We start from the raw sequence: 12,217 nt of genomic DNA, 5'->3' as shown, positions 1-12,217 counted from the left end.
ACTTACAGAATAGCAAAATCGTCTCAAGTCTCAAAAATTGTCCCTGTCAAATTTAGAGACTTGATACTGTATCACAGTACAGAATCGCACGGTTATTTTAATTTAAAAAAATTTTGTGTTATAAAGATATTTGATTATTTAATTTTTTGCTCTAGCACATAAAATTTTTCTGCGGGTTTTAGCGACTCGGTCTTAAATCCGTTAAATAATTCCCGACACTAGAGCAGGATTAAATACTTAATAGCGTTTATGGAAAACAGTGGCGACTGTCTAGTTCTAGTGTTGCCGAATCTTGCCGTTTCTGATGAGAGATCAAATATAATTTGATATTTCATGAAGCGATAATCGGAATGGATAAGGCAACGCAGTCTTTAGGAATCTGAGCAAAGCAAATACTTAGAATTTTAGACGAAAATTTTAATACCAAAAGGTTATCTTCAGGAGATCACAAATAATATATAGATTCAAGTAGGTATATGCATAGAAATTCTTGCCATTTTAGGTTGAATGATTCTTTTTTATTTGGAAAAGTTGGCTGACTTATCAAACTGTAAACGTATTTTTGCTTGTTTGTATTTTTGTAAATTCTCAGATTCGATTTCGATGCTTTGATACGCTTATATGTATATATCGACATCCATACATTTATGGTTGTGTTTGCTTGCAAAGCAGAACAAGTTTCATCTTCGAAATACAAGTTGGCTCTCTTTCTCTTCTTCCCTAGTGTCTACAGTAACGAATATCAACTTGCTTGTTTAGATAATTTATCACGACCGTGAATTCTACAAATATTTACACTGGTGAATATGTTTTTAAATGGAAACTGCACCCATCTAAATTGATTTGTTTTCCATATATCACCCGAGGCGTAAAAGACTAATAAGATGCTATAATCTGTGTTGCTGCATGAGATTTGATGAATTGATGCATGTTTATCGGTGATTTGAATTGTTATAGTAATTGGAAGTTTTTTTCTGCTCAGATCACGTCTTTAACTTTACGGAGAAATTCTCGTATTGTTCTCAAATGGAGAGCAGTCTCCAGCTTCCCACGCGCATCATAAACTCTTCGATTTCTAGTTTGTTGTGCGGCATTTGTGAAACCATCTAATAGGTTTGAATGCATTGCCCATAATGACTTCGATTTATCGATATATGTTGGACTGATCGCCCTGTCTAGGTATCTTCCCATTCTATTCGTGATTTGGTTAAAACTTAAGTAAACTCAAAAAGTTGGTGTGGTTTTATAACCTACCGACGTTTATAATACCACCAGTAGGGTACTTCACTGCTGCCACAGTTTTTATATATTTCGATTAAAATTTAATATCCATTGTTTTTTGAATAAATTATTAATGATAATATTTATATCTTTGTATATATTTTTATAATTTTATGACTAGCATTTCCTAACCATTGCCTACCACAATGTTATATTTAACAGATGTGGTGAAACCGCAAAACCAAAGTTCTTACGCTACTCTATTAAGTAACGAAACAGATATCAAGGCACAAAACCGCAAAATACATATATCGCAATGAGTTAACAATTCGAGCAGCGCTAAATTAATTTCAACACTCTGAATTCCGAGTCTATTTTATTTCTAATTAATTCATTAACGTAGTGAATATGAATTGTTTTATTGGCGCGGATTTAATGCTTAATTGACTTTATGCTGTTTCGTTGAAAAGAAGAAACATTTCAACTTAATCTTGCAATTTATTTTTGATAAAAATATTTGTAGAAATACTTTCAACTTCATACTTTCACTTCAAAGTAGTCATTCCATAGACGACGCCAAAATTTTTCAGGCTTTATCGCTAAATTGACGTCATAACAAGTATGTGATATGATAAATATTCCTCGTACAGGGATATAATCGAAGCTGATTAATTACATACCAGGTAAAAAAAAAATCATGTTAAACATGTACACCATTCGATATACATATGTATGTACCCTTTATAATGCTACAAGAAAAATATTTAATATATTTAAGCATAATATCTGATCAAATTTGACCTATACAGCTACTTTAACGAGCATCTCTTTTGCGGCCTCCATTCAAAAACGTTTATATTCGCAAAAGATTCGGAGCGTTTGGTACGAGTCTAGCATTGACACGGTTTATACCCAAAATATTAACCAACACTTATGTTGAGTCGAGCCATAAGAATTGTTATGATGATCCATTTCGAGGTTCCCTACTTTTTAAAGAAAAAACACAGAAACATTTAAAATTTAATGGGGAATGTTTATTAGCATTCGAAAGAACATTCTTTGGCATTTACTATATTATTTGAAGATTACCTCTTTCAAATGTTGGCCGCGGTTACGTCTCAGATGGTACGTCCGTTGTGTCTAATTTTCGATGAATCGTTCGAGCATTTCTACAGGTAACTGGCGAATGACTCGCGTAATATTTTGCTCCAATGTATGAATCGAAACACATAGACGTTAGACTTTACACATTTCCATAGGAAAAAGTCTCACGGTGAGATTTCACGTGAAATTATCTTTTCACCGAACTGATCTCTCAATAAAATTGACTGATGCGATGTGTGGGAAGTGATGCCGTCTTGTTGAAACCAATTGCCGATATGACTAGCTTCAATTTCAGGTATTAAATAGTCGGTTATCATGGTACGATAATGGTCGCCATTGACGGTTGCATTATCATCGGCATAATTTTTGAAGAAATATGGACCGATGATTCCACAAACCACTTCAGACCGTTTTTTTTTATGGATGAAAAGGCAGCTCTTGAATCTTTTCAGGTTGTTCTTTGTCCAAAATACGGCAATTGGAGTTCTTTCCAGTCTTTCCATTTCAAAACACACATTGAAAAACGGCTACATTGGGCACAAGGAAATACCAACCGTTATTGCAGCAATATAATATTTACAGTTGAGGTAACTCTTACATTGTTCAACCCCTGAAGGCTTGTTTGGCTAAGAAAAGGTAAAACATTTATTTAAAGGACTGATAAGCACCCCTAAACCGTGCATGTTTATGAATGCGTCGATGCTCATTGATTTGGGGTTTTGAGATGCTTAATGCAGTTATAAATGATAAAATTATATAAAAGGGTTTATAGGATTGATAGGACACTGCAAGAAGCAAAATCATATTGCTACTCTAAATTAACTATCCCAGTAAAAAAACCAAAATATCAAGGAAACCTTTAAGGGGGTATTCTACTCTAGAAATCAAATTTTGTGCAGTTTTTTTAATTTTATTTAAAAAAAAACCAAAAAATATTTTTAGTTTCCATTTTTTAAGGTGTTTTTTGTTGATATCTTAAGAATACAGAAAAAAATTTAAAAAAAATATTAAAAATTAAAATAATTAGAGGGGGGAGCGCATCCTGGTGACATTTATCCTGACTGTGGTGGTCTGAAAAAAAAAATCAAAAGAAGTTCTTAATCAGTAAGGATTCTGTTATAGTCCCTATCTCAGGGAACATAATTTTTTTTTGTTTTGAAAAATGGCGACTGCCTGAAAATAAAAATCATTTTTTACACCTTTTTTTTGAAATTCCTGAATTTTTTTGAAATTTTAAAAACACAAATTTTGACACGATGCTGGTAGGAACGATAAAGGATTATATAAAGAAGGTTCACACAAAATTTCATGTAAATCATTTGTATCGATCGTGAGATAATACCGGTACCGTGTGGAAAAAAGTAGTTTCGAGAAAAACGCGTTTAAAAAAGTGAGTCAAATTTCAGGCAGTCTAAGTCATTTATTAGTGCGCTAGGTGCTGCGTCACAAAAGTAACTGTAGCTGTTAAAAACATTTCAATTTTTAAAAATCCTTTGGAGGATATGTTCTTAAGGGTCTAAACTTTAAATATATGAAAAAATTGAATTTCTCAAAATTCTAGAGTAGAAAACCCCCTTAACGTCAACGACAGATTTCCTTCGGCGGCAACTTCTAACTGTGGGCAATAGATAATAAAAGTTTTTAATATAAATTCGCATGAAAACCTATTTGTTGACATATTCCTTTTTAAGTTAGTATGACTGTCATTGACATCTCTGCCAAATGTCACATCAAAACAATCATTAGTATTTAGTATTCGCTTGCCTTTCTAAAATAGCTACAGCGCATTAGTCGAGTTTTGCTCATAAAGTATGTTCGTCACATTTTGGTTTTATTTGCTTTTCTTCGAACAATTGGCTAATTTATAGCAGTAAACAAGAAAACAGCATTAGGACAGCATTACTAAATTTTATGGGCTCGGGCATTTAGTGGAACGCCAAATGATTTCTTGGAAAATAATCAAAACGTTAAGTGTTTACCATATCTAAATCTTAAAAATCTTAAAAAATAAAAAATTTAGACAAATTCCACTTGTGAATTTAGATCTTTTTTTGAAACAAGAATTTTGAATATTTTCTAAAATTATCATAAATATGGTTCTGTTTCTGAGAAAGATAAAATAAATATTTAAGCACGTAAATCCGATGTATATTTATGTGTATATGTACATATGTATAAAATACCAAACATAAATTCCTACATCCATATATGTACATAACCATTTGCACATGTTTGCGCACACCAAAACTTGTCACAAAACAGGGGTACTCATTTTGGGGTATAGTAGTTATATTCGAAGGAAAGAATTTAAACCACAAGTAAAAAACTTAAATTTAATATTTAATTCCCAGAAAATAAGCTATTATAAATCAATGATATTATAATACACAGACATACAAAAAAACAACATATATTAGTTTGTCAAAAAAGTCTTGCAGTATTTTTGCGATATTTTTATTGAATTTGCAATTGTTCATAACATTTTTTTTTGATGACTCATGCCCAGCTCTTGACCGATGCTACGGCTGCTACTATGCCGGTCTCTTTCGACCAATGCAGCGATATTATCGCAATTTTCGACGACAGGCCTTCCAGAGCGTGACACATCTTCGACCCACGTGTTAGTAAAAAGGTATAACATGACCCGATGCGACGAATAAAACTAGAACAACGCGCTCTCAGCGCCAACTAGGGAGAATACCGCAAGACTTTTTTTGACAACCTAATATGTATACAGTTGAATTTCCATAAGTCGACGATAGATAGATGGGAATTAATTAAAGTTTTGCACTGCGACCTATCGTATAGTGTGCCCTCTTCTATATCACACACATAGTAACAAAGGTCTAGCAGTCTGAAAAATTCCAGGTGCTTGCTGGGCGCGATGGCGGTGATGTGATACCTGTCCACGTAGATGGATCCAAGCTCTCCATAACTCGAACTCTTGAATTGACCATAGAAGTCAAATTTCATACGAATTTCGTTCCATAAATCGAACTTTTAAATTAGCACCTCATCTTCTAAGTCATATTTTTCGAAGAAAATCCACTTTGTAAACTGCAGCTTACTTAGAAGTGAAAAATACAGTTTGTGTAAGAACTGAAGCCACTCGACCTTCCCAAAGGACATCGCTCCGCTTTATAAACTCTTGAAAAGTTCCAAGAATATCCGACGTTTTCAGGCCCATTTATGGCTCAATAGGTATGTAAACAAGCAAAATTGCCACATTTGAGAGGAAGAGCAACCTGCAGAAATTCAAGAGCTGTCATTTCATCAAGAAAAAACAACGGTTCGGTGTAGTTTTTGGGCCGGTTCAAAAATTTTGCCGGTTAGAACATAACCGTCAATGACGACCGTTATCGCGCCATGACAACCGACTATTTGATACCTGAAATTGAAGCTCTTGATCTCGATGACATTTGGTTTCAACAAGACAGCGGATTTATTGAGAGAACACTTCGGTGAGCAGATCATGTCATATCACACCGTTAGACTTTTTCCTGCGTGGATAAGTAAAGTCTAAAGTCGGATAATCTCGCTTCAACTCAGGTCTTGAGGTAAAACATTCCGCGTACCATTCGCGAGTTACCAGTCGAAATGCTTGAACCGGTGATCGAAAATTGGACTCAACGGATGGAACATCCGACAAGTAGCCGCGGCCAATATTTGAAAGAGATAATCTTCAAAAAAATAAATGCCAAAGAATGTTCTTTCCACTGAAACATGCAAGCAAAAAATGTATGATTAGCCAAAAATTATAGAATAAATATTTTATGTACATAGACGAATTAAAATCGAAGGCCGAATCGAAAAAGCGCATATCTTGACTGACAACGAAATAAACAGCCCATGCAAAAACCATATGTTCCGTGGTGATGGCTGACGTCAGCTCACACCCTGGCATGGGTGTACTAGGAGTTGAGCACTTTAGAATTTTATGTTTTTTTTCGACATACACAACTTTTAGAAGAAATTAATTTTGATTTAAAGTGTTGGCACCCAGTAGAAAAGTCTTCTTCAATAGAAACAAATTTCTATATTTTTGTTTCGATTTCGTTGGCCTGGCATTTTCTGTTAATGTCCGTCAAAGAAATTTGCCGCTAGTAAAACTTGTAACTTAGATATTCACGTCAACTTTATATTTGTTGAACTCTCTTTTTTCTTGTTTGTTATCAAGTTAGACATCAGAAAGCCGTCAACCACTTTAACTGCTCTAAAATCGAGTCAGTTTCAGACCTGTTAATTACCAAACGGCGCTATGCCGGCTTACTGCATCCAATCATCATATCGCCAGATGACTCAGTGATTTGCCATGAACTCTGAAATATTTCTGCTTCTACTGTCTGCAATCATGAAAAAAAAAAATTATTATCTCCACAGACGATAAAAATTTCAATTAAAGCAAATGAAATATTTATGCACAAACATTGAAAATTTATCTTTTTAAATGTGGATGCATTACAGTAATGTACCATTAATCTCGGTTTTATGTAATTCAGTATGTCGAATTTTTACAAATAAACTTTTGTTTTCTAACTAAGTATAGAAAAGATCGTGGATTGTGAAATAAGATCCAAGACACTGAACTCTCGCATGCGAACCAGCATACTTGCAGAGCAGGCAGATCAGCTAATACTGTTGTATACCAGCTAACCTCGGGATACAGAGTTCGCTGGAAGGAAGGAAAGTAATATTATGCGCCTTCCTTTCATAGACATTGAAGGTGCTTTTGACAACACGGCTCACAGGAGCGTAAAAAAGGGAATGTGAGAGCACCGGTGCTTAGTGGATAGAGGACGTACTACCCACCAGAATAGCTGAGACCACAATAGAGGATGCCAGGATTCGTCTGCGCATTACAAGAGGCTGTCCACAGGGCGGATTGCTATTTCCCTATTATGGAGCCTTGTCGTGGACGGCATACTAGTTCTGTATAAGATAATTTCACGTTTTGTGCCGGACGATTGGCCACCAAGATACCACCGTTAGACTCTTTCCTGTGGGGATATGTAAAGTGTAAAGTATGCGCCCAAAACCTCGCTTCAATTCAGGCTTTGGAGCAAAACATCACGCGTGTCATGCGCCTATTTGCTCGAACGAGTCATCGAAAATTGAACCCAACGGATTGATCAACTGAGACGTAGCCGCGGCCAGATATTTAAAGAGATAATCTTCAAAAAATAAATGCCGAAAGTCCTTTCTAATGACAATAAGCATTCTCCATTAAATTTCTTTGGAAAAGTAGAGAGCCTCGATATGGTGTTCAAGCCATCATCTTCAAATAAGTTAACGAAGCCACGGATAAGATCCGATTATATATATTAAACGCTGAACATAAGCGAATACACCACAGCCAAAATTGAATTTTACTTAAACCTTAAGACCTCTTCACAATATAATCAGTCGCTCAGCGTTCGTACATTTGACGCAGTACAGCGATGAAGCTGTAGGCCTTGCTCAGTACGTTCGTAAAACTAGGCAATGACAAGTCAACGAAACCACCGCCAGTAAAATTAAACGGTTGTTGCGCGTTAAGCTGGAAAATTGCGAGTGACTTTCGAAATCGTTGATCAAAGTGATACCAAGACGATCCATAACCATGAGTTGCGAGAGTTTTATTCTACAAAGAGCAAATTAAAGAGCAAAAATAATCATAAGAAATACTTTGAAATGGGACTTAAAAATTATGCACAAGCCCACCTGTTCATTGACCTCATTGCCGAACCAACAATAGCCGAACAGCTGAGTAAAAATGCAAAAGCAATAAAAATATATTATCATCTCGCTGTTTGAGTTACTGGAGTTCATAGTCGCCTGAAAGCCCGTCACCGCAGATATAACCAAAGAGGTGAAGAATTGCAGCAATATGGAAAGGCGAAAGATATGTTCAACGTCATCACGCACGCTGAAGGCAAAAGAGGGTAAAAGGAGAAAGAAAGAAAATCGTTGATATGCAATATTACAATGCGTAAGAACCAGCTGAGAGAGAGTTAGGACAAAACGCGAATGTGACGTCAGCAAACAGCTGTTACTGTCCAAATAGCCTAAAGTAAATTTAAAATATTTCATTCTACTCACGACTTTAGTATGCAATGATGCTCCACAATGTCAGTCATTCGTGCATTGGGATCACGTATACGCCTCATATCTCTTCTCATGTGGCATTCATCCAAAATAAGATCATCAAAAGTGGATTTGATGATATTCAAATGGCAACGTAGTAAATTCATCATGCTTATATTTAAGTAATCAACCGTGACAATTTGAACGGCGAACATGAAGTCAGTGACACCTATATAGACCACCTGCAAGAAGAAGGGCAACCAAGCGGGCATTGTAACACGATATGGAAATATTTGACCAGCCATATCGGGATCTGGAAAAAATAACAAAGAACTGATATACTCTTTAAAATATACGCACACGGAAATATAAGCAGCGTTGCGAACTGATTTCAAAACTTAAACTTAAAAAATCATCTCATGATGTATCCAAGCTGTTTCGACGGTATTTTCACACAAAAATTGGCTTTAAGAAGAATATGCTTAAAGTATTATAGCGATAGGTTGAGGGTTCATTGCTGCATGTATTGTTTAGCATTTCATCATGGAAAAACTTACGCCTGAACAAGGCTTACCCTTAAACTTTCTAACGAAAATTCAATTTCTGTAAAGAATGTGTTTTGCGCACTTCGCTCAACATATGATCAACATAATTGGCTTGCTGAGCGGCACCATCAACCCCCATCATCCATCTTGGGACCCACCATTTATTGTTGGATAATATTCGACAACATTGACCACTTCCAGCATACGGTGAGGAAAATATAGCAGCCGTAGCTGAGAGTGTACACGAAGACCGTGAAGAGTCAATTCGGCGCTGTCTGCAGCAAAGGACTGACGCATGGAACGACTTGGCGCATTTTACGTCGAGATCTTAAATTGAAAGCGTACAAAACATATCTTCTGTAAGAACTAAAGCCGCTGCAATTCCCAAACCGCATCGTTTCGCTCTATGTGTTCTTGAAAAGTTCCAAAAAGATCCGACGTTTTCGAACCAATTTTTGTTTAGCGATGATTCCCATTTCTGGCTCATTCTGGATATGTAAGCAAGCAAAATTGCCGCATTTGGGACGAAGAGCAACCTGAAGGGATTCAAGAGCTGTCATTTCATTCAGAAAAAACAACGATTTGGTGTGGTTTGTAATCGGTGGAATCATCGGTCTATATTTCTTCAAAAATGATGGCGGTGAAAACGTAACGATCAATGGCAACCATTATCACGCCTTGATAAACGACTATTTGATACCTGAAATTGAAGCTCGTCATCTCGACGACATTTGGTATCAACAAGACGGCGTCACTTCTCACACATCGCAGTAATCGATTGAGAGAAAAAGTAGGGAGGCGCGAAATGGATCACCCTTTAGTTTAAACGCATGTAAATTGTATAGAACTTAATCAAGAATATTTCGAAAAACAATTAAACGATTTTCTCTGATTAATATTAGTTTTTGTTCTCCAATCCCGATACACAAAAGGCTAGCCATGTATATAATTTTTTCAGCATATTATATGAATGCATCGAGAAAAGCTGTGTTGGCAAAACTGCTTAAATACATAATTTGCAATGAAGGAATTATTTTCTTACTTATAAAAACTGAAACCATCGCCACGAACCCGGTGAATCCAACTACGGTGGCATAAATGACGAGAAAGAGCTTGTTTTCCATCTCAGCGCGAGCGAATATCTTGTGCTAACGTAAAGAGGTTATATGAAAAATATTTGTATATATTTATAAACATTATTATTCCAAGTATTTTAGTTGGAACACATTAACACGGGCTGGGGCATGTAAGCAATCTAACTCCAGCCTGTGTCTGTAACTTCATACTGATCTCTTCAGATCGTTTGACTTTCAGCACTTATTCAGCTTGAGAAATTAAAAGCTGAATAAAGCGCTGAATCTCAAAGCAAATGGAGAGATAAGTCTAGCCTTGCACTCATACCTGCGCATCTGTTTTAATGTACGACTTCGTAGCGCGTTTCAGCTTCAAAATGGCTCCCTGCAGAGTTCTCAAGTGGAACAATACGTTATAAATCTGCAAAAAATGCGCGACTTCACATTGATAACAGAAAATGTAAGTACGTATAAGGCAAAAACCTTCAAGGCGCCAGCGAAATGCGACATTGTCAGACAGAAGTTTTGTGTGAACGAATAGAAATCCGGCCAACAGATATACAAATCATAGAACTCGAAAAGAATGTAGAAGAAATTTGTCAAAGTCAAAAAACTACCGTAGGCCAGCAATAATCCATTCACAAGCCGTGTTCGGTGTAGCGGCACAAACCATGGCGATAACGGTACACCCGATATTTGTGACAACCAAATATTAAATTCAATGGAACCAAGTTGCCCTTTGCCTGCTTCGGAGGGGAATACACGAAAGTACACTTCTTTTAATATGTCTTGAAATGCAGCCATTTTACTTGACACTTTCGAAACACACACCAAAATGGTAGCGCGCCTCAGAGTATGCTTACATTTATAGCAATTATTTTGTTGTCACTTATGTTTGAGACTAATTATTAGGTACCAATTTAAGGCGTTAAAGAGTCAAAAGCTTTTTGCTGGTATTAACTTAATTAATTAATAACAGGTGTCGCTAAAAACGTCTCGATTGCTCCGTTAATGAATTAATTACTTTAAACGGAGCCTTTTTAACGTAGTCAGATTGGCCTCTGTCAACAAACTGTTTTATATTTTTAACAATTGTGAACATCGGCTAATTTACCTGCATCTACTGAAGGATTCGTGCGTTAGCTTTGGGTGGTCTGTATCTGTAGCCACAATTATTATTAAGATGGACCTCTTAACTTAACACTCTCCTAGGGATAGTTATAATTTCTTATATTTGTATAAAGAATTATGAGGATGGCCTCAGAGAAAATATTGCCTTCCGAATCGAGGCGGTCGTTACTAAATATCTTCTTCTTCTTTATTGTCTTACGCGATTATAGTCGAGTTTACAACAGCGCGCCAGTCGTTCTTTCTTTTCCAAGTGTAGACAGGTCCTTCTTCACATAGTCTTTCCAGCGGAGTGGAGGTCTTTCTCTTCCTCTGCTTCCCACTGTGAATACTGTCTGAGCTGGTGTATTTTTGTGCATTCGGACGACATGACCTCGACCGTAATATTTGCCGTTGTCAATGCTCAAAGGACCATAAATCTTTCCTAAAACTTTTCTCGCAAACACTACTAAGGCCGACTCATCAGAATGGCGCCATATGTATAAAAATGACTTAGGAGCGGCCAGAACGATTCTTTTGCATATGGCTCGAGCAGCTCACAGCTTCCAATCTTAAATCTTTCCCCTGGGAAGCTAAAAAACATCCTTTTGAAGGCGAGCTAAAGTGAGAAGGCGAAACATTTCTTCTCAGGATTCTGTGCAGGGTTTGGAACCCGAAACGTACATATAAAACACCCCCAATGAAAAGAATAAAACAACTTTGGTATCAAAGCATTTTTTTCCTCAAATAATAACTCCAGACTGAACTCAAACATGTAAGGCTCTGCTAGATATCTATCGAATCAATATTTTCACATTATCGAGTTATTATTGTACGTTTTTAGGTATTTTTTTCACACTTGTTATGTCAATTATATCTATAAATAAATTAATTACATCAATTATTGCCTTACCTATAGTTATTTAAAATGTCGATAGAATCATTCATGAGAGAAGTTTCTATTTACTATGTACATACATATATTAGGTTGTCACAAAAGTCTTGTATTCGGTATTTTGGCTAGTTGGCGCTGAGAGCGCGTAGTTCTAGTTTTATTCGTCCCATCGGGTCATGTTATACCTTTTCGGAAAGCTCATTTCACGC

The 12,217-nt window shown here is 36.2% G+C and overlaps 1 protein-coding gene across 1 annotated transcript; it reads right to left on the bottom strand.

Annotated features, from left to right (window-relative positions):
* Positions 1-7,732: 7,732 nt before the first annotated feature.
* On the bottom strand, positions 7,733-10,810 carry LOC108976674 (odorant receptor 49b-like). Its single transcript, XM_018945920.1, has 4 exons — positions 10,624-10,810; positions 8,404-8,731; positions 8,026-8,230; positions 7,733-7,945 (listed from the first exon to the last, which is right to left on the bottom strand). The coding sequence occupies exons 1-4, from the start codon at positions 10,808-10,810 to the stop codon at positions 7,733-7,735; spliced, it is 933 nt and encodes a 310-aa protein (XP_018801465.1).
* Between the last annotated feature and the right edge of the window lie 1,407 nt (positions 10,811-12,217).

This window comes from Bactrocera latifrons, unplaced genomic scaffold (genome assembly GCF_001853355.1).
Source record: "Bactrocera latifrons isolate USDA-ARS-PBARC rearing strain unplaced genomic scaffold, ASM185335v1 scaffold_8, whole genome shotgun sequence".
Lineage (NCBI taxonomy): Eukaryota > Metazoa > Arthropoda > Insecta > Diptera > Tephritidae > Bactrocera > Bactrocera latifrons.
This window is presented reverse-complemented; position numbering and strand designations above follow the sequence as displayed.

Excerpts from the sequence above, each read along its gene's own strand:
- LOC108976674 (XM_018945920.1), bottom strand. The coding sequence starts at position 10,810 with ATGGCTGCATTTCAAGACATATTAAAAGAAGTGTACTTTCGTGTATTC. Across the intron at positions 8,732-10,623 it reads TGGATTATTGCTGGCCTACG|AGTATATCAGTTCTTTGTTA; the intron begins GTAGTTTTTTGA and ends TATATTTTAAAG. Across the intron at positions 8,231-8,403 it reads CATCATTGCATACTAAAGTC|CGTGCGTGATGACGTTGAAC; the intron begins GTGAGTAGAATG and ends TTTTGCCTTCAG.